Below are 17,864 nucleotides of genomic sequence, written 5' to 3'. Positions count from 1 at the left end.
TGAAAAGGTTAACTTATGCTGTGAATGCATTTGGGTTTTTTTGCCTTCTGACATTTTGTTGTGATGAGAGAGGATGTGCATTTAAGCAGGAGGAAGCAACCTTTCAGCAGCATTGGGGAGAAAAGGACTTGAGATCCACATAGTGGGTTTTGAATGGCTATCAAAGGGAGCATGTAACAGAATCAGAGGGAGCCTTTTCACAATCGAATCAAAGTGAGCACATTGGCTGGTCATAAATGAAAAGAGTAAGTGACCGGATGGGAAAAGATTAGACACAGCAACCACTTCCAAAATGTCGAGACAGGCACCATGTGGAGGGTCATCGAGAGAAAAGCCCAGAGAAATGGTTCCTGTATTATTATCAGTGGCTTTGAGCTCATCACACATTCTCAGGCAAACTCCTGCTGCTGAAAACAAATGATCCGTCATTTGAATCACATTTTTAAAGGCTTTGGGAGACAGTGAGCAAAGTAAAAAAGAAATAAATAAAAATATCAACTGACATATCAGTAGTTTAGAAGAATCTCGAAGATATAACACAATGTCATTATATCCCGGAGACAATTTGCTGTTTGACAAACTTGGATCAGACACATGGACATCTTTCCCTGAGGCAGTTAGAAACTGGAAAAAACATGTTTTATTTTTTTTCATGCTGATCTATGACTGCATGGCATCACCATGGTCACGCACGTGTTCTCATAGCCATGCCAACAAAAAAGGCCTCTTCTACAGACTGCTTGAATTTTTCTTTGCCTCTGGGTTTTTGGTTTCCAAACGGAGTCGGGAGGGCGGGGTACTTTCCCAACATCTCCACTTTACCCACCAAAGCCACTTTATCTTCACTACATGTTCACTTAAGCTACAGGATTAAGCTATTCTGTTTGATCTCTCTTTGATAACTAATGTATCATTTCACTTCCACTTACTGGAACTGCCTGTGAGCCTCGATCCCTCAAAGTCTCTAGTCCAGCACGCCGCACAAAAGAGCAGAACTTTCTTGGCCTTGTTGCTCTCACGACTTCTACACCGTGTCACCTTCCTTTCCTCAATATTTAATCTTGTTTTCCGATAGATTCATTTCCACTGTGCAAAATTTAAAACTCTCCTGTGCCGTCTGCTCACCCGGCTGCAAATGGATATAATCAGGAGAAAGAATGGGGGGTCCACTCTGCTTCAGTCTTTTCTCCCCTCAGTCGCTTCTCACAAGCGCTTTCAAGGACTGCAAGAGTGCAGTCGTGCTGCAATCACAGGCAAGGCGAGCACATGTATTTTCTGCTTTCGCTCAGTTTATGAACCTTTCACTGGTCTCGAGCCTAGGATCTCCAGTGTTTCCACTCCGGGTCAGGAGTACTTTCCCCAATATATGAGGCTACTGTCACCAGATTTAATGGGTTCAAACAAAGGGAGTTGGACTTTGGGAAAACTGGAATCGATCTTTCGAGACACTGGCCCTTACTCATGAAATGAGCAGGGAATAGAAAACCGTCTGTAAACAAAAGTTTGGGCTTTATACATACACACCAGTGTCGGAATCTACTCTCACCTCACGTCAGTTCTGGAGTCTGTCTTAGATGGATACATCAAGTCTGACTGGTTTCCTCGCCACTGCATTGTAGTAGCTTTTGAAATATTCTATTCTTTAATGTCTGTATCAACCATGCTCCGTGAATCCCATTAATGAATATGTGTCTTTATATCAAGAGGGTTTAATGATTCATTGCTTTTTCATCTCAATGTCAAGCATCCATGGCAAGTCACTATTAATATTGAAGATCTATAGCCTGTATAAGATTAAAACATTAGAAAAAAAAAAATATATATATATATGTATAAATATTCAAACCCTCAGCTGGAGTTCATCTCATCACTCCAAAGCCTCTGACCGCAGCGCTGATTTTATTTCAAATTGCGTTTTTTCAGCTTCCTTTGATTTCATTTCTCCAGCTTCAGAATGAATGTCATTCCTTCATCTGAACTTGAAATTTGAGCAGCCATATCTTCGCTGACAGAAAAAAAGAAAACTTTCTAAATCTTTAATGTAATCATAATGTTGCAGCAGATACAGTCATCAACGCCGGGATCGTTCATTCGCAGACATTAGGAAATGTTTTGTGTCTTGCATGTGTACTTGCATGTGTACCCATGATCGCACCACATGGTTCTGCCCTGGTTTCCACAATTTTAGATGTTAAGATTTACAGGCACCAAACAATGAGCAGCTCATCTGTGACTGGAGTATTGAGAGTCCCATGTTATCGTCTGTTCAGATCATTGGATCCAGATTTATTAAATTTCAAAAAAAGTGACATGCGCTGAAGGAACTGGAATGAAGAACTCACCACCTTACTTATAGTAAACATATCGAGTACAAATGCAATGAAATAATAGCTTACCCTATTTTCCATACTATAAGTCGCTCCGGAGTAAAAGTCGCACCAGCAAAAAAATGCAAAATGAAGAAGGAAAAAAAAAAACAAATGTAAGTCGCACTGGACTATAAGTCGCATTTTTGGGGAGAAATTTATATGAGATCAAGCACAGACATTTCAACTTGAGGGGCAAGTTACAGTGTAATGTCTGAGCGGATGTACCCAACGATGACTCTTTGCTAGTTAAACCTTATCTTTATTAGAACAATTATAACAGTTAAGAAACTGTGGCTCCACTTAATCTTCTTTGTCACAGCGCTCTCTCTCTGCTCCCACCCTGCCTCCTTGCTCTTTCTCATCTCAAAACCCATTCACAGCCGTTAGGAAATCACATAACTTTTTACATTCCTCTAAACAGCACCGCAGGGTCGTTACAATGGTAATAACAATAGAATAGAGAACAACAGGTTGAACAGGTGTCTGGTATGTTCACGTAATATATTAACAGCTATTCATCTAACTATAGTACAAACAACATAGCATAATAAGTTTACCAAACTCTTGATCTCCCTCCAAATTGATAGATCCATTGAATTTTTCATCCTTGGTGTCACTTCTGAGCAACTCCGCCAACTCCACAGGTAGGCGGCAGACCGCTTCCTCCTCTGCGTGGCTGTTTTTGGGACATGGTTGTCCGTGCTCTGATAGAGAGGTGGTTGCACAGCATGAAGCGGTAACACCAAGAAGGTCCTCCCGTGAAGTCATTTATATTCATCGCCTTGGCAACTACCTGGGCATGGAAATGTAACTGCACCATTGACAAGCCTCTCCCCGCAGTACATTGTTCAAGTACCTATTTGTGAACTTGTTCCTCTAGCTTTGGCCATCTAGCTTTTAGCCTGCGATTAGCTTTTTTTTTTTGTTTTCTTCATTGCAGTTAAGAGTATCCTTCACTTTTTACCAGTCCCTCACTAGTTTCTCGCTCACTCCAAACTTTCTTTCTGCTGCTCAATTATTGTTTCAGCTGCGTATTTCACTACTTTCAGCTTGTAATCTGCAGACAATGATTTTCCTTTTGGGGACATTTGTGTTAATTCTTACTCAGTTGTCTTTATAAGTTAATGCTTACATTTAGAATTTTCATTACCGGAGTAATAGGAGTAGCAGATACTGGCACACAAGCCTAGAGCACATACTCGCGGCTGTCAATGTGAAAATAACGAACAAATGAAATTACCGTATATATTTCAATATATATGTCGCACCTCAGTATAAGTTGCAGGACCAGCCAAATCATGACAAAAAGTGTGACTTATAGACTGAAAAAAATTGTATTTTATAACACGCTGACCAAGAGTCTTTATATAGCAGCATGAGCAACAGTCGGCAGACATTATATAAGCGCTCCCCAATCCATTACATTTGTTAAAATCAATCACTTTTCAATCACTTCAGTAGTGTGAGAGCGGCTTTCTTTATCGAGGTGCTGATTTTATCAGCCTCGCCACCGCGGAGGCAGAGCTGCTCTTCCGCCCGGTGGTTCTGGCCCTATTGTTGTGTAGCCACTTGCCCAAGGGGAGGGGCGATTGCCATTTGCAGGCTGAGAAGGGTCCTTGATGAAAAAAGGTGCCCTTTTCTGCAGCACCTACTTTTGCAGATGGCATAGATAGCATTTATCCTGTTATTCAGTTCTTGCACCGAGGATAATCTGAATAAAGAATGTGTGTTACTGGTCTACTGCTGTGTAGTTGCTGCAGACACCCGTCCATTGTACTTGAGCCTGTTCACTAGGCAAATTGGTGGGAGTCGTTTTCATCGTGTACGATGAATCATGTGATTTTGGTGTGCCGTGAAGTTAAAAACGCCAGTGTGCCAAAGCCCGCTACTGCCAATCTTGCGTGGCTCAACGTTATGGATCGTTCACTGTCAAATTCACAACGCAAACCTTCGCCCTGATCCAAAATGAAGAGAATTTGGTTGCGTTTCTTTTGTCATCGTCTGACTGCCCAAACAACGGAAACAACCACATTTCCGCCGTGACCTGCACATTCCACAGAGCATATGATCTCAGGCATACATGATTAATGGTCCGCAACAATGACATACGTTCTGCTTACAAACATGCCCATCCTTCTCACTGAAGCACCATTGTCAGTTCTCAGTATATGGGATCGCTGCCAGCGTTGGCTTCAGCCTTCATCTGTCACACAGAGCAGGGTGACACTACGGCCCCACACTTCTGGTCGCCATGCATAGTGTATGTGCTTGTAACCTACATCCATATTTCTGTCAGCAGCGTCGCTGACAGCAGCGTTGCTGCTGACAGAAATATGCCCCCCCCATATCAGACACGAGCATGCAGCTCTCAGCCAAAGCCAGGAATGGATTGCACGGCATCTCATCAATTAACTCTCCTGTCAGAAGGGCTCAATTGACGACTGATTCGACATCCTTTTTTTTTTAACTGTCTCAAATAGCAGCCGCAGGGATGCGACTTGTGCTCTTTCAGTGGGTGTTATAAATGTGCTAATGCTGTCAAGGCAAAATTCTATAGGCAGCTCCATTGAAGAATGGAGTCCAAGCATCAAAGAGGCTTTTGCAGACCATTCTATTATAACCTGTTATAGAAGTCCAACACCAACTTTAGCTGGTATATTTATGTGTCATATGTGGTCTTCAACATATGTTGGGTATAATATTGTAATACAGTGCACATGAAAAGCCATATTCGTTCGTGTCTTTACCGAGACCACTTCGGCTGCGTCCAAAAAAGTACTCCGCTCCTCCCGGCAAACACCTTTTCTTTGAGTGAGGAGTCCTTCCAGCAGGCCGTGTTCATAATATCAAGATTAACTTTAAAATGCAGGCCAGACGTGCAAGTGTAAATCATAATATTTATAGTGGCCCTGTTCCATCAAACAAGATAATTTAAAGAATGCACTGACGTCCACACAGGGACTTGGGTGACCCATCAGAGATCTACATGAACAATGAAATCTGCTGTGGTAAATGAAGTCACTCAGATAATTATGGAAACTATGAAATAATGCACTTCAAAAAGTTTCCGAATCCAATTTGGTGTGTTTATCATGTAATTTGGCACTCTCACCGTTCTCATGTCAGGATATTCTACGCTTCAACATGTCTTCAAACAGTAGTCTCCGACAACAGACAACGTAATGACTGCAAGAAATGGCATCACAGTGCTCAGGATGTCTAATGCACGTTAATGTTGGGATTTTGCTCAAGCAGCTGAATGGTGAGGGAAATCTGAAGCAGACTGGTCGGGGAGAATCTGAATCGCTGCGAGGCCGGGGGAGGAACACTCATGAATAATTTTGCTGTGTACCATATTTCACTGACAGAATATTCAGTTAATTATGAAGCTGATAAATGCTTAAACATACAGTTTTAACTTTTTTTGACTGACAAAATGTTTACTCTCCCTAATTTTTTCCCTTTTTCCCCTCCCAGATCCTCATTGGTGAAGTGACCAGTTTCTTTGTCAAGACAGAGGGAGCCCAGGAGAAGACCATCGTCACCGCCGACTGTTGCTATTTCAACCCTCTCCTGCGTCGGATTGTACGTTTTCTAGGTCAGTCATGGTGGTAAAGATCACAGGTTCTCCGGCACTCTGGTTCTCTCAGCTATTTCTATTGCTCATTTCTATTAATCATTCTCAATGTGCCTTTTCCTCTTGTATTTTTTTTTTTATCTTTTACAACATCATTTGCACCCAATACTCAGCTTTCATGCTGACGGTTTCATGTGGCTTAAAACAGTCTTTGTCTATCTCGCGTCTATTATTCCCGACACTCTGTCCATTCGGTGTTTTATCGCCATTTTTTTTTTTTTTTTTAAACAGGTGTCTACTCTTTCGGCCTCTTCACGACCACCATCTTTGCTAACGCGGGTCAAGTGGTGACAGGAAACCAGACACCCCATTTCCTGTCTGCATGCAAGCCAAACTACACGGCCCTGGGATGCCAGTCCCCGCTGCAGTATATCACAGAGCGGCGAGCATGCACGGGAAACCCTTACCTGGTGGCGTCCGCCCGCAAATCCTTCCCCTCCAAAGATGCAGCGCTCAGCTTTTATTCAGCCATCTACACCGTGGTAAGAAGAGTCTCAGGGCCATCAATGATTGCAAGGATATGAGAGCATGATGACAGTGAAACTACCCTTCATGCTTCATTAAAGAAGTTTAAATAGAAAAAAAAAAAAAACATATATCACTAAAGGTGTTAATTCTTAATTCTCATTCATTCATTTTCTATACCGCTTATCCTGTACTCAGAGTCAGTCGACATTGGGAGAGAGGCAGGATTGCCCCTGGGTGGGACACCTGTCAATCACAGGACCACATATGGAAACATACAACTATTTACCCTCTCAATCACGTGTCATATGGGGACATACAAACATTGACACATATAGAGACAAACCACCATTCACTCTCATTCACACACAATCTAAGGCCTCAAATGAACCTCCTGCATGGTTTAGGATTGCGGGAGGAAACCAAAGAACCCGGGGATACCCACGCAAACAGAGGGGATGCCGCTTTGGTGCCCTACCTCTTAATTTTCACTGTTAAAGTCAGCCCACAGCTGCATGCTTGTTTGGCTTGTACGGCACAACGAAACAACGAAATGAAATGAAGTAATTTGTCAGCAATCTGTCTCATCACTATTATTATCAGTGGGCTGTGTTGTGAATCGTCCATGGAAGTAGGCATACAAAATAAGGGAGGGGACGTACGATATTCATAGAAGCAAGAGCTCCAGGCACTGCAGCAGTGGTACATCCATCTGCACACGTAGAGTGTATTTCAATATTAAGGTGTTTTCTTTCATTATAGTGCTGACTGGTAACTTTTAAATGTTGAGAAAAACTGACTATTGCCCTAAATAGCACAGATTTTACAAGCTATCACCAACAATAATAATTGGTTGACTTTATTTTACTATAATGTGTGAATCAGGCCAAATGTCTACTCAAATGTTTGTATAGAAAATAAAAACAAAATGTATTCATTTCAGATTTAAACATATGATAAAAAACTTTTAAAAGACCCCCAAAAAATTTTCCAGCATAAAACATAATTCCCTCACTAATGTGTTTCCCCTACACAGGAATAAAAACAACACGCCGTCCGTCTAAGCAGAGATTTATTGCTTCTTTATTTATTGTTATTATCATAATCTTTATTATTGTAATTAGAGCCCAGAGGAAAAATAACAACAATAATAATAATACGCATGCATCTCTGATAGTTATTCAATTGCTTCCAAATTTCAGAACCATTATTTCAACTTTTTTGAGAAATGCAATTAAATTCACGTTTTCGTCTTTTTAACCTTTTCAAACTGCCTTAATATGGTGAAACGATTGCTTAGAGCGCTCTCTGGTGGCGCATTTGCCACACTGCCCATGTGTGTGTGCTGTCCAATGGCTGAATGGTCTCAGCTTGGTGACAGATCGGCTTGCAAGTGTATTCATTCATTCATGCGTTCATTAACAGATGTATGTGACCCTGGTTTTTCGAACCAAGGGGACTCGTCTGACGAAGCCCACACTGTGCCTCGTACTGCTGTCCCTGGCAGTGCTAGTCGGGGTGGTGAGAGTGACCGAACACAGGAACCACTGGAGTGACGTCCTTGCGGGATTCATCACCGGAGGAGCCATCGCTGCCTTCCTGGTAAGATGGCGGGGGGCAGGGTGAGGGTCACACGCACTGCTTGGAGCGCTCGTTCAACTCCTCAGGCCCAGCGAATCAAGTGTGCCTCCCAGTGGCCAGAGTGTGTAAAGAGTGTGTGACGAACAGCTTCTGAAAAGAATCTAAAAGAATGATCTGACGGCTCTGTCCCAACAATGATGCCAATCTTAATTGTTTGTGACCCTAAACTTTTGACCCCAAATTTAGACTTTCTTGTCAAATATGAAAGAGAGTTCATGTTATTTAATGTACTATCCCAGGCTCTATTTTAAAACGAATTTGATACGTCTATTTCCCATCTGCCTGGCCTCCAAGGGATGCCACCGAGGGATGAATGTTGCACGTATTGCACATCCAATCCTCATCGGCAAATATCCATTTGTCTTTAAATGAATCAATGTTGATGTTGAAGACGATGCTGTCGATGCCACTCCTCCTCCGATGGTTAAATCTCCGTCACTTCTGTTCAAATTAAACATTTTTTTTCCTTTTCTGCTTACACTCGCAAGCAGAAAAAGGTCCAATCGTTCCCCGGTGTCGTCTCTGTAGGTGTCGTGCGTGATCAACAATTTCCAGCCCAAACAAAGAGCAAATCCGAGGCCTCAACGGGTTCCAGAGCCTCCGGCCGGGATCCCTCTGCTCAGCCTGCCTCGTGTGGAGAGTCCACTCGAAAAGTTAAGTGGCCTCCAGGTAAGGGGGCGGGACAGAGATGTGCAGAAGAACTCCTGGAACTCTAAGAGAGACATGTTGAATCTGAATCCTGGTTTTACGCATGGGATATTTTCTCTAACTCCTGGTCTTTGTAGATAATTTTGGCCTCCAGTTTCTTTCTTTCTTGATGTCAGTGCATCTTTTTCCCCTTTTAAATCTTTGTCCTCATCTTTCTTTCTGTTTGGTTACTTCCCGTTAGGCTACAGGGTTACCGTATTCTGAGATCACATGACCATCAGCCAATCCCGTCCCCCACCCCTCCCGATGTGCTCCTCCCCTCACGGCGTTGCCTCACCAGCGCAGTCTAGACCTGCCTGCCAAATCCCCCAAGCCCTGCCCCGCCCACCCGGAGGGGCGACATCCTCTTCGCCGCGTCATATCCACCCAGGTCTGAAGGTCCGCTGGCGGAAAAGAGGAAGAAGAGCACCAAAAGCGCACAAAGTGTGAAGTGGATGTACAGGCATCTGCCGAGGACCAGCAAAAGGTGAAGACCTGTCCTTCCTCCTCTGTTCTGCCGTGTTTGTCCAGAAAGACGGCCTCCTCTCTTGGCGGGATTATAAAAGACACAATGAGACTCACCAAAGCCACAGCTGCTGAAGCAATACTGTGACCTATTTCTCGATCTGTTTTGTTTTTTTTTCCCCACAAGGACCCAACAGTGATTCATGAGACTGTAGGCTGGTGATGACTTGGTGAAATACTACTTGAGCAAATAAAAAAAAAAAAGATTAAAAAAAGCAGTGAAGCCGGGGTTTGGAGGATGGAAGTGAAGCCAATAACCAGTGGATTCCTTAAACGTCCATTCAACACTCAGGACAATTTGAAACGAGAACATAACAAACTCGGCTTATCAATGGAGACCTTTGTGAGGTTCACTTCGTCTCCCATCCTCATCACTGTCAGAAGAAGCTGTCAAAGACTCGGAGCACAGACAAGCCAGTTTTGGTCCGACCAACCGCGTCGTGTCATCGCTTTTGAGAGCGTTGGGTCAACCTCTGCTTGCAAATCGTGCATAGCGGTGAGCCGGAGATTCTCACACACTTGAGCAATGCCAGGTGCTGTTGCCATATTCACCACTTCATCCCGGAAACCAAATATACTAGATTTCCGACATGTTTTCCAATAATCATTTTTTCCTCCTGGTATATATGAAGGTATTTAGATTCAAACTTTTTCTAAGAATATTTCATTTGACTTATTGTCCGTGTTCTTTCAGTCTGCATTAACTTTCTCCTTCCTCATTTCCATGCCTCGGTATTTATTTTCCCAATAATACCCTCTCTCCGGCGCAGAGGCCATGTTGCTTCTGTGCACATTAGATGCAGATTTGCAAATCTGATACAGTTTAAACTGTTTCCACTTTTTTTTTTTTCCTCCATTCCCATTATTTTCGACAGCGATAACAATCGAACCGACAGCGCAGACCCCCTGCGCACGCGAGTGTGTGTTACGCAGAGATAAGGCCAACGAGTTTGTAAAGTTTTGTACAGTATCTAGGTTTCTATAAACATTATATACCGCAGTATATTTTAATTGTGTTAACAAGCCGGCGCTACCTGTTCGCCTGCTCCTCTAGGAGCTGCAGAGGAGGCCGGGTCTAAAGCAGCACTGCTGGTGTGTGTTTGGTCTGCTCAGTCCAGAGGGACGCTTCACAAAGGTCATATTAGTTTAGAGAAAATGCAACAGGTTATTCAAAAGAAAACTTTTTATGGTTTTATTAACTGTGTGTGGGTGTGGGTGTGGGTGTGGGTGTGGGTGTGTGTGTGTGTGTGTATGAGCGTGTGTGTGTGTGTGTGCTAACGAGCACATTGTACGGCAGCCTCACTGTTAATTTGGCGAACTGTTCCCTTAAGTTAAACTGTCAAACAGTAGCTGCTATAATTACACACTCTGGCTGGTGTGTGACTGCAGGCTTCCAGGCGTCCAAGCGGTGCCTGTTAAAACAGAGGGATTCTCATTACGGCTCTGAAATGACCTACTTTCAAACTTTTCAGTTCAATTTTTCGTAACTGGAGAGGTGAGGGGTGATACGGCGCCAAAGCCGTGTTATTTTCATGTTAAATGTTTCTGTTTTGTAATTATTCGACAAATAAATTGCAAATTATCACACGTTCGCACCTTGGTTACATTTTTCGACATGCAACGCCTTTCAAAACGTGTGTCTGACGACGTATGGCCCAAAAAAATATCAGGGCTTTTTCATTCTTTTAAATTCATTTTAACTTTGACCCCAGTCAAAAGCAGCCTTTTTCATTTCAGTGAAAATAAACAAGGGTTTTTCCACAGGGGACAAAGCACCTGTCTGGCCCGTTGGACAGACGCCTCCGTTCCTATTCATACACCTCAACGAGAACCACTTATGGGACTTTTCCAACATCAGCGTGCAATATTTGTGTGTATCCCAAAGTACTGCTCATTTGAAGAGCAACGTGTTCCTTTTTGGCACATGCACACAAAAAAGGTGATGAATACACCTTCCATCACAACAAACCAACCGTAATCTCACATCTGCTAAATTCCTCAATAAAATGGGAACTTTTGGTCTTTGGTGAACACAAGATGGCACTGTTTATCAAGATAAAGTGTAACTGGGGCAAAACAGAAGTGAACAGATTTAAAAATGTTTATGAAATGAAGCTGCAAGTCAGGAATGGGGAAACTAATAAAAAAACTAGCCGGGACGTTTCTATCTGGTCACCTGAGGCCTCGGCTGGCCCATCGCCGCCTTTCGTCATCAGACTAATAAATGTGATGAAACGGCACAATTTCTTTGAAATGTAGACACAGTCAATTTCTCAATTTCTTCCTCTCTGTCTCTGTCTCTCTCACTTTCCCCGCCCCCCTCTTTGAAATTGTGTTTGTCACTCTTGTGAATGACAACACACACACACACACACACACACACACACAGACTCCCCCATCCACTCACAAACAAACAAAGAACACTCTGCACTCTTTCGACAACATTATCTTTTCCGGAAATTGCTTCTCAAGCACAGCCGGAGCCCCATTAGAAAAGAAGAGCTCTGCGCTGTAACCTTTTTAAAAAGCCATTAGTGATGCACCTGCTTCTCCCTCTCTCTCTCTCTCTCTCTCTGTTCCTATTTGTGTGTCCTATTTGTCTCTCTTGTTAACACTGACGCACACACACACTATTTCTCCATCCTGATTGCCAGCCTGCCGGTTCCCTACCCAACAAACCGACGACAGAGCGCCGTAAGCACCCTTCCTCCCCAATTAGACTATAAATCACTAACATTTTAGCGTGTTGCAGCAGAGTGCAAAACCACTCAATTTAATAATTTACAAGTGTCGCTGCAATGTGTGCCGACTGCCACAGGAGTGTTCTGGACACGAGTCAAAGTTGCACGGGCGGGAAAACCAAGAGAACCCCACAGCTGGCTTCGCTGTTCTATGCAAGCGTATTGAAATACAGGGAATATTTTCCAGTATTTGGTCTGACCGTCGCCGGGATAAGGGTTCGACGATGTGAGACGAGGGGAGAAAAGACAGAAGGAAAGAAAATAGGAAGAGAGGGAGAGATGGTCTATCAGTCATAGTAAATTACAAATATTGGTCCGTGCCTTTCTGCAGTCTCCTGATTATGCTCAATGGTCTGCCTCTGACAATTATGAAGCCATTAACACTGTGTGTGAATGTGTGTGTGTGTGTTTGTGCATTTGAGTGTGCAGAGAGAGAGAGAGAGAGAGGGGAGGAGGCTCTTTGGCAGCTTATTTGAGGAAATAAGCTATTGGTTTTTATGGCCTTGAAGCCTCCAGCGCCTCGCAGCATCCGCCTTCTCGCCCCCCTCAACCTCCCACAAACATCACATTTACATTTCGTCCGTGCGTCGCCCCTGCTCCCTGATATTCTCCCGGTAAATTAAATAGAAACATTTAGATGAGATAAACGTTGCTGACAAAAACCAGTGTCCGCTCGAGCTCTTGTGCAGAGCTGGAGTGGATAATTGAGTATCCGGCGTCGACAACACACACACACACACACACACACATCGAAGTCAACCGTCACAAGCGGTTGTGGAGCAAAACCAGGAATTTAAGTTTGAAAACACAGGAAGGCCATGTACAAAGACGTCTCCTCTTTCTTTTTTTTTTGGACACCCGAACTATATAAACACACACACACACTCACACACACACTTTGAGGGTTTTGAGAGCCACCACTTCCACAGGCCACCAAATGAGCTGGGGATTACAAAGGGGCCTGGACCACCAATCCCATCCAGCATAACGCAGACCATCATCCAGATACAGGGGTTCTGTTGACAGGATTAGGAGCGGGAATACACATTTTCTATGTTTGTACATACTTACCAAGTCTAAGAAATCTAATAATCACTTTTAGTTAAGTCTGGTTTTCCCGTCGACATCTGCACGCAAGAGGACTCCGCTTCGCCCGATCGGTAGGAATGAAATTATAACATTTTATCTCCTAAATCCCACCATCCAGGTAAAAACGCAACATCTTTTTATTTCTGTGTGGTGGTGATATCACTGAGCAGGAAACAATATTGCGGTAAAGGGCCATTATGTTGTCAAGGGAGGGGGCAATAAAGGAGGATCACCTCATCGGGCTCAAGCAATGATTGGAAGTCGTCAATATCGATCAATACCAGTTATACGATTGGATAATTACCTCTTGTGCCTTTCGGTGGGAGGGGATGGGAGTGGGTGGGGGCCCTCGGAGGCCCCCGGACCATAACTTGGGAACCATCGCACTATAGGGCATGCTCTCTGGGGCTGCAGGGTTGGAGAGGGGGAGGAGGAGGAGGAAGAGGAGGAGGAGGAGGAGGAGGAGAGGCTGAGTTACGCGGGATGCTGATGCTGCTGCGGCGGCGGCTCCGTCGCTCCATCCCTCCCTTCGGAGGGGAGAGGAAGGGAAAAAAACAAGGAGTGGTTGTGTGTGATTCCCCCCCGAGCAGGGAGAGAAAGGAATGGCAGGAGGGAGGAAGGAAGAGAGGGAGGGATGGAGGAGGAGAAGGAGAAGGAGGAGGGGGGCGTTTCCCTGCATGGATCCGAACGCCTGGCAAACGGAGCGGCTTCCTCGGCGTGTAGACGCTCCTCATCGGTAAGTTCGACGCTTTTCTGCCACTGTGGGTGGGTGGCGGTGTGGGGTGTGTGTGGGGTGAGGGTATCTCGAATCTCAACCCCCCCCCCCCCCACACACACACACACACACGCTCCCCACGCGGGGTGGAGGGTGGGGGGAGGGAGTGATGCGTCCCCGTCACTCCAGACCGTCCCTGTGTGTGTGTGCGTGTGTGTGTGTGTGTGTGTGTGTGTGTGTGTGTGTGTGTAGATATGTGTTGATCATCCTCGGAGCGGTGAGGAGGTGGACTTGGTGTGTGTGTGTGTGTGTGTGTGGGGGGGGGGGGGGGGGTTGAAGCGCTGCGCGTCATTTTGGATTCACGCCCGATCCGCGAGGACTATATAAAAAAAAAAAAAAAGCAAAAAGCGAAAAAAAAAAAAAAAAAAAAAAAAAACAGGCTGGTTGCAGCTTAGCTCCAAAGTGCAAAAAAAAAACAACAACAAAAAAAAAAAAAAAAAACCTGCACCTTGAATGTGAATCCAGCAGCCAGACTGCCTTTGTGCCCCTGTTGTTGCAACGCTTGGACCCCCGGCCCCCCTCCACCTCCAAAGGGTTAAAAGGTTTCAATCCGGGTTTATCATTCCGGTGAGTGGGAGCGGATGTATTTACAAACAAAGGAAGCTTCTTATCCACGCCTGTCACGTAGAGGACAGGTGCTGGCCGTGGAGGGGGGAGAGGGTTGATGGGTGGGTGGGGTGGGGGGTTACAGTGCAGATCTGGGCTAGTGGGCCAGCTGAGCCCCTCCACCCCCCTCCCCGCTCACATGAAGAGCTGTTTTTTTGTTTTGTGACCCCCAAAGTTTCTTAGTTTGCATCTTGCATCTCTCTCTCTCTCTCTCTCTCTCTCTCTCTCTCTCTCTCTCTCTCTGCAGCAGTCATTTATTTTTCTTTCCTCGTGAAAAAGAGTGCATCAGCCTGAGTGAAAGAAAGAAAGGGTCGGTGTGGAAGACAAGATGTGGGACGAGTCCGTCAGAGGGACGGCACGTGTTGGTCGGACGTTCTGGGGATTAAGTCAGATTGGGATGTTTTGGGAGGCGGACGGTGAAGACGCTGAGGGTCGGAGCTTCCCGGCCAGGAGGACGAGAGGGAGAGCAAAGAGGAGGTTTGTGGACGGAAGGGAGCGAGGACGGGAAGTTAGTTGGTGTGAGAGGAGATGGTTAGATGGAGTGGAAGTGGAGGGAGAAGAAAAGGCGACCGTGAGACTCTGGATGCCTGGAAACATCCGCCTGAGCAGAAGCTTTCGTAACGTTCATTCATTCATTCTTTATCTAAATTATTTGTCCTGCACTCGCTCAGCTGTCATTGGGCGAGAGGCGGGGTTTACGCCGGACCGGTGGCCTGTCAATCACACGGCCACGTACAGAGATATATGACCATTCACCCTCTCATTCACACATCATATGAAGCCGTACATACTCATGCATTTACATGTCATATAGAGACATAAAACCATTCAACTTTTCATTTGCAGGTCTCATGGAAACCTACAACCACTCATTCATTCATTCGCACATCACAAAGAGAGACATTAGTCGTCATTCACACGTCATACAGACACCCAACTATTCACCCACTCATTCACAAGTTATGTAGACATTCAACCATTCACTCTCTCATTTCGACATCACACAGAGACACACACCCTTTTACCATGAGAGACACACATTATATGGAGACAACACACCATTTGTTCACTCATTCACATTTCACATAGAGATACAGACATTCACTCATTCATTCACAAGTCATACAGGGACCTGCAACCACTCGCTCACCCATTCATACGTCACATACGGACAAAAAAGTCCTTTCATTCACACATCCTATAGAGACATACAACTATTCACACGTTATATCGACATTCAATCATTCACTTTCTCATTAACGCATCACAAAGAGACAGAACCATTCACCCTTTCATTCACAAGTCCTATAGAGACACACACAGCAATTCACCCATTCATTCACACATCTGAGGTATTCAGAGACTCCACCGAACCAACCGACATGTATGTTTTATCTGCATGTGAGAGGAAACCTGAGGAACCTGAGGAACTTAGGCAGAACACGGAGGCTCCTGGGACCTTCTTGCCGTGAAGCTCTAAACCACTTCACCATTCGTTACAGTCGAGCAATTAAGCGCTTTGGCGACGCGGCGCCCTGCCGTCCTCCCGGCCTGGGTCAACATGGACACGACTACTACTTCACATCCTCTCTGAAAGGCCAGGTGCACCGAAGGGACGGAGCAGCGGACGCAGATCCCAAACCTGGGCTGGCTTTCCTCCGCCGGGCCTTGGGGCCGGAGCCAGCTCACTTCCAATCAAGTCAATTCGGGGGGCGGGGAGGGGGAGGGGGGTAATTCTCTACTAAATACAAACCAGATGTCTTGCCGTGGAATAAAGTTATCGGATCCCTTCCGGAGAAACGACCGCATGGATTACGTGAACGCCCCGAACACGTGCAAGATTCAAGGGGGTAAAATAACCCGAACGGGGGAGGTGGACTTCGGAGGCCGGGTGAATTTTTTACACCGGATCTCTGACACCTACACGCATCCGATTGTCATCCGGGAGCCCGGACAAGCGGGAAACAGAAGGGAGAAGAAGACGGGGTAATGAGGAAGGAACCTGGACCGGCAGGTGCGAGAAGAGAACGGTGTAATTGATGGGTGTGGGGTGTGTGGAGTGGGGGGGGGGCGAGAGGGTAAGCGGCGGGGCCATCGTGATTAAGGAGGAAATGCTGAAGGGAGGAAGTGACGGTGGGGGGAGGGAAAAAAAAAAAAAGAAACAGGCAAGTCATGGTTGTAGAGCAGCCTGAGTTCTCCGCGTGGGTGGAGGGGGATGTCTGTGGATCTGATCCCCCCCCCCCCAAAAAAAAAACAACCTCATCCCCTCCTTTGCCGCTGATTGACAACGGCTAAGCCTGTAATTGGCAGGTGTGGATAGCGGAGACTTATTCTCCACGGGGCCGACAGAGGAAGAAGAGAGAGGGGAAGTGTGTTGTAGTAGATTCGCAGGGTGGGGCCGGAGGTTTGAGGAGGTTTGGGGGGCGGGGGAGGTACCAGCTCATCACACTGGAGGAGGGAAAGTTGTTTTGGGAGGGGTGGAAAATCAAATGGGGGGAGGGGAGAGTTGGTGGGGAGGAGGTGAGGAGGTAAGGACTAAACATCTGTCTGATAATCAGTGTATCCCCTCAGAGTTCCTCAACACACATACTGACACCTATGTGATAATTGGCAACCCCCCACCCATTAAACCCCCCTTTTCTCACACACACACACACACACACACACACTCACATCGCCCCCCCGCGCTCGGCTAAAGTGTTGCTTGATACCGGGGAGAGCATAAGGGACTGGCTGTTGGCAGTTTAATCTGTTTACTTGGTGGAGCTCTGCTAAAGATACCAGCTGTGTGTGTGTGTGTGTGTGTGTGTGTGTGTGTGTGTGTGTGTGTCTGTAAAAAGCTCACAATCCATCAAGGAACATGGTTAAGATAGAACTTGGAGGTAGTTTGTGGTCCGAGAATGAACGGGATCTTTTTGTCTCTTTCCCGTCCCCAGGAGGCGCTCCTGTGAGATTGGCCTCCTCCGACGCGGGAGGCTCAAACGATAACGCCGAGATGGGAAAAGGCCGGAGGAGAGAATCAACTCGGATGGGAGGAGGAGGAGGGGGAGGAGGAGGAGGAAGGCCTCTTTGCTCCGCTCTCGACCACGGGTATTCTTGGGTTGATAATACAGATGTGGATGTTATTGCTTGAGAATACGCGTAGTCGAGTGGAAGCTTCGTCGACCTCCGAGTCTGTGCAATCGACCGCAATTGAAAGGACCCGGAAGACACATATAAATATAAAGCCGAGCTGTGGAAGGAGGGCTGGAAACAAAGACAGTATATTTTTCCATATGCGTAGATATATCGCACAATTTTCGTTTATATATTTTGTTTCCCGGCCATGA

General features: G+C 45.6%; 1 protein-coding gene across 5 annotated transcripts in view; it reads left to right on the top strand.

The window, feature by feature from the left end:
* The window catches only part of LOC147228818 (phospholipid phosphatase-related protein type 5-like), a 57,200-nt gene extending 46,285 nt beyond the window's left edge, over positions 1–10,915 (top strand). For 3 of the 5 annotated variants that reach the window (XM_086157103.1, XM_086157106.1, XM_086157102.1), the window contains 5 exons: positions 5,847–5,967; positions 6,238–6,488; positions 7,897–8,073; positions 8,641–8,765; positions 9,002–10,915. In XM_086157103.1, coding sequence (XP_086013229.1) covers positions 5,847–5,967; positions 6,238–6,488; positions 7,897–8,073; positions 8,641–8,765; positions 9,002–9,110 — 783 coding nt within the window. In that variant the 3' untranslated portion in view covers positions 9,111–10,915. Of the gene's footprint in view, positions 1–5,846; positions 5,968–6,237; positions 6,489–7,896; positions 8,074–8,640; positions 8,782–9,001 lie in introns of all 5 variants that reach the window. The other 2 variants (XM_086157104.1, XM_086157105.1) reach the window with 2 other exon arrangements.
* Positions 10,916–17,864: the final 6,949 nt, after the last annotated feature.

This window comes from Fistularia commersonii, chromosome 12, assembly GCF_037954325.1.
Source record: "Fistularia commersonii isolate RoL2024-O1a breed Wild chromosome 12, RoL_Fcom_v1.0, whole genome shotgun sequence".
Classification (NCBI taxonomy): Eukaryota; Metazoa; Chordata; class Actinopteri; order Syngnathiformes; family Fistulariidae; genus Fistularia; species Fistularia commersonii.
The sequence above is the reverse complement of the archived record's forward strand: the minus strand, read 5'-3'. Positions and strand labels throughout refer to the sequence as shown.